This window comes from Chelonoidis abingdonii, chromosome 11 (assembly GCF_003597395.2).
Source record: "Chelonoidis abingdonii isolate Lonesome George chromosome 11, CheloAbing_2.0, whole genome shotgun sequence".
Lineage (NCBI taxonomy): Eukaryota > Metazoa > Chordata > Testudines > Testudinidae > Chelonoidis > Chelonoidis abingdonii.
Window position 1 is genome coordinate 19,693,140 of NC_133779.1, and position 3,723 is coordinate 19,696,862.

Consider the following 3,723-nt stretch of genomic DNA (forward strand, 5'->3'; position numbering starts at 1 on the left):
ATCCTGGGGGGAGGCGGGATCATGCCCCAATCCTGGCCTGTCGGGAGGGCAGGCTTACCCCAAAATCCTGGCACACGGGAGAAACCAAGTCTCCAGGACTTATCACGCAGCAGCGGGGAGCCCCGAGTTCTGGCTGGTGGCAGGGGCGGGGGGAGTCCCGACTTCTAGCCAGAGGCAGGGGCGGGAGGAGCCCCAAGTTCTAGTGGGGGCAGGGTGGGGGGAGCCCCAAGTTCTAGCCGGGGGCAGGGGGAGCCCCAAGTTCTGGCAGGGGCAGTGTGGAGGAGCCCCGAGTTCTGGCAGGGGTGGGACGGGGGAGCCCCGAGTTCTGGCGGGGCGCGGCGGGCCCCTCGGGGCTCAGACGGTGGTGACGGACAGCAGCGGGTTGTAGACCCGGTGCCCGTCGGCCGAGCGGGCGCCGTGCGCCAGCATCTCCTGGATCGTGATCCAATTGTCCAGGATGCGCCGGCTACGCTTCCTGAGGCTCTTGCGGTGGCTGAGTGCCAGGATGCTGAGCTGGTCGGGGGCTCCTGGGGCCTCCCGCTGCCAGTCCAGCCGGCTCTGCTGCATTAGCTCGCGGCGCCGGCGCTGCTCCCGGGCCCGCAGCAGCTGCTGCTTGCGCTCCTCCTTGCTCCAGTACCGGCCCATTTTCATCTCGCTGACGGCGTCGTCGTCCGTGGTCATGCCGCTGCGCTCCTCCCGGATCTTCAGCGCCCGCGCCTTGAGCAGCCGGTCCAAAGGGGCCGGGGTGATAGAGGGGGGCCAGGGCTGTTTGGGATTAGAGGATGGAGAGGGGCAAGATGGGGTGGGAAGGGGGAATGTGGATGAGTGGCGGGGGCACAGGAATGGGGGCTAGGGCTTTTGGATTAGAGGGATGGGTCAGGAGGGGTGGGAGGGGGAGGATGAGATGGGGCAGGGGGTAGGGCTTGTTGGGGGTGGGATGGGGGAGGGGTGTATGACGTCGGGTCTGGCCGTGGGTCGGCAGGGGTGCGGGGAGCTGGAGGGGTGGGAGGGTTGGGGGGCGGGAGGGGGAGGGATGAGATGGGGAGGGGGATGTATGAAGTCGGGGAGGCCGTGGGTCCGGGATGGGGAGGGGAGGGGAGGGCCGGGGCGGAGCGGAGGGGCGGGGGCTGGGATCACAGCCCCCCCGCCAAGCAGGGACGGAGCCACCACTGCCGCCGACCAGCCGCGTTTTCCCCACCGCCCCCGAGTCCGCCCCCTCCCGCGGCCCCCGCCATGTCCCGGGGGGTGACCCGGTCGCCGCCCGCTGGGGGCCCGGGGAGCACAGACCCCCTAGGCCACCTGTAGGAGGAGGCGGCTGAGCCCCCCGCTTCTCTCCGTCGCCCCGCCCCCCGGTTCGCCATGGCTGTAATATGTGCTGATGCGGGAACCCGAGGAGGCACGTACAAGGTCATGCTGCAGGTAGGGGGGGGGCTGCAGGTGGGGGGCGGGGGCTGCGGGGAGGGGGGGCTGTAGGCAGAGGGGCCGGGGGGCTGTAGGCAGGGAGGCTGCGGGTGGGGCGCCAGGGGCCTGCGGGGCGGGGCTTGCAGGGAGGGGGCTGCAGGCAGAGGGCAGGGGCTGCTGGGGAGGGGGGCTGCAGGCGGGGAGGGCCTGCAGGTAGGGGGGCGGGGGGCTGCGGGGAGAGGGGGGCTGTAGGCAGGGGGCTGTGGTGGGGGCCCAGGGGGCCTGCGGGAGGAGGCTGCAGGCAGGAGGGCTGGAGGGCGGGGGGGTGAGAGGCTGCAGGTAGGGCCGGGGGCGGGTCCCTGGCGTTGCAGAGGGGCAGGGGCAGGAAGCAGGGATGAGGGGGCGCCAGGGCTGGGGAAGGGGCGGCAGAATGGGAGGGGTGGGGTGGGGCTGGGGATGCGCAGCGAGGAGGGGGAGGGAGCAGGTACCAGTCTCAGGAAGGTTGCCTAGCAACCAACCCCCCCATCACTGCTGGGTTTTGGGTGGGGGAATGAATAGATGATGGGGGAGGGGCTGCAACTGCCCAGACCAGAGACCCCCCATCCAGCTTCCCTCCCCAGCTCCATCTCATCCCCCTCTCCATCCCCACCTTACCCCGTCTCCCCAGCCCCCTCCCCATCCTCACTCACCCACTTACCCGCCACACCCACCGCCTCATGCTTTCCCCACCCTGCTGGTGCCCACTCCGACCGCAGCCGCTGCTAGCCTGGCCTGCCCCCACTCTCTGCGGGTGCCCCTAACTCCCGACCCCAAGCCCCTGCCAGCCTGGCCCTGCCCCCCCCGCTCTGCGGGTGCCCCTCACTCCCGACCCACAGCCCCTGCAGCCTGGCCTCGCCCCCCAGCTCTGCCAGTGCCCCTCCTCAGACCACAGCCTGCAGCCCGGTCTGCCGGTGCCCTCACTCCTGACCGCAGCCCCTCCAGCCTGGCCTTGCCGGTGCCCTCACTTCCCCGACCGAGCCTTCCAGCCCGGTCCTGCGTGCCCCTCACTCCGACCCGCAGCCCTCGCTAGCCCAGCCCCTGTGCCAAGGGCTGAAGGGGGAATACCCGGTGCGTATGGTGCAGGATCAGCTTAGAATTCAAACCCAACTACTGCACAGACTGGGGGAGGGGGCCAGAGAGGGATATCTGGGTGCAGTTAATTGTGGCTGTGCCAGTGGGGCTGTGGGTGGAGAGTGAGGGCTCCGGTAGGGCTGGGGCGGGCAAGACCGGGCTGGCAGGGCTCAGGTCGGGAATTAGGGGCACCGGCAGGGCTGGGGGTCGGGGCTGCGGGCAGGAATGAGGGGCACTGGCAGGGCTGGGGGCAGGGGCTGTTGGTCAGGAGTGAGGGGCACTGGCAGGTGGGGGGGACCAGGGCTGAGCTAAACAGGGGCTGCGGGTCGGGAGTGAGGGCACGGCGGGGCTGGGGATGGACCAGGCTGAGCTAACGGGCGCGGGTCGGAGGTGAGGGGCACCGGCAGGGCTGGGCTGGCAGGGGCGGCGGGTTTGGGAGTGAGGGCACTGGCAGGGCTGGGGGGGGGCAGGGGCTGTGGGTCGGGAGTGGGGCACGGCAGGCTGGGGGGCAGGGGGTGTTGTCAGGAGTGGGGGCATCGGTGGGTGGGGGGGGAGTGGTTGGGGGTCAGGGTGTGGGATGGCTCCCCCTACCACTCCCTGCTTCCTGTATCAAATGTCAGTTTCCATGGGAACGGTTGCTGCAGCAGCGCAGGGCTGGTGAGGATGTGCGGAGGGAGGCAGGGGAGGGCAGAGGTGGGGTGCGGCGGGGGGTGCCCGGGGCGGATGTGGCAGGGGTCTGATGCCCGCCCCCAGGTGAATGGGAAGCCGCTGGCCAGGCTGTTCGCAGGAGCAGACGTTGGAGGCTCTCGCTGCTCCAAGGAGCACTCGTCATCCAGTGGTGAACGCAGCCCGCGGGGCGCGGGGCGGGGGAGAGGGGGCCCTGCCGGGACCCACCACTGAGTGGACAGTGGGACGCAGACGACATCAGTTCGAGCACCTGCCTTGGCGCTGGCCGGCGACGCCCCCCCCAGCCCCCGCACGGGACCGTCTGGAGACTTTCGGACTTTCCGAAATGTGAGTGACCCAGCGGTGCCCCTCATCCGACCCGCAGCCCTCGGTCCGCCGGTGCCCTCACTCCCAACCTGTAGCCCTGCCCCTGGCCGCTGCCACCTCAGCCTGCTGGTGCCCTCACTCCGACCTGCAGCCCCAGCCCGCGCGGTGCCCTCACTCCACCCCCCACAGCCCTGCTCCATGTCACGGAGTGGGGGAGTG

General features: G+C 70.9%; 1 protein-coding gene across 1 annotated transcript; it reads right to left on the bottom strand.

Annotated features, from left to right (window-relative positions):
• Positions 1-336: 336 nt before the first annotated feature.
• Positions 337-2,119, bottom strand: PDZD4 (PDZ domain containing 4). Its single transcript, XM_075071309.1, has 2 exons — positions 2,099-2,119; positions 337-765 (listed from the first exon to the last, which is right to left on the bottom strand). The coding sequence occupies exons 1-2, from the start codon at positions 2,117-2,119 to the stop codon at positions 355-357; spliced, it is 432 nt and encodes a 143-aa protein (XP_074927410.1). The 3' UTR covers positions 337-354.
• Positions 2,120-3,723: the final 1,604 nt, after the last annotated feature.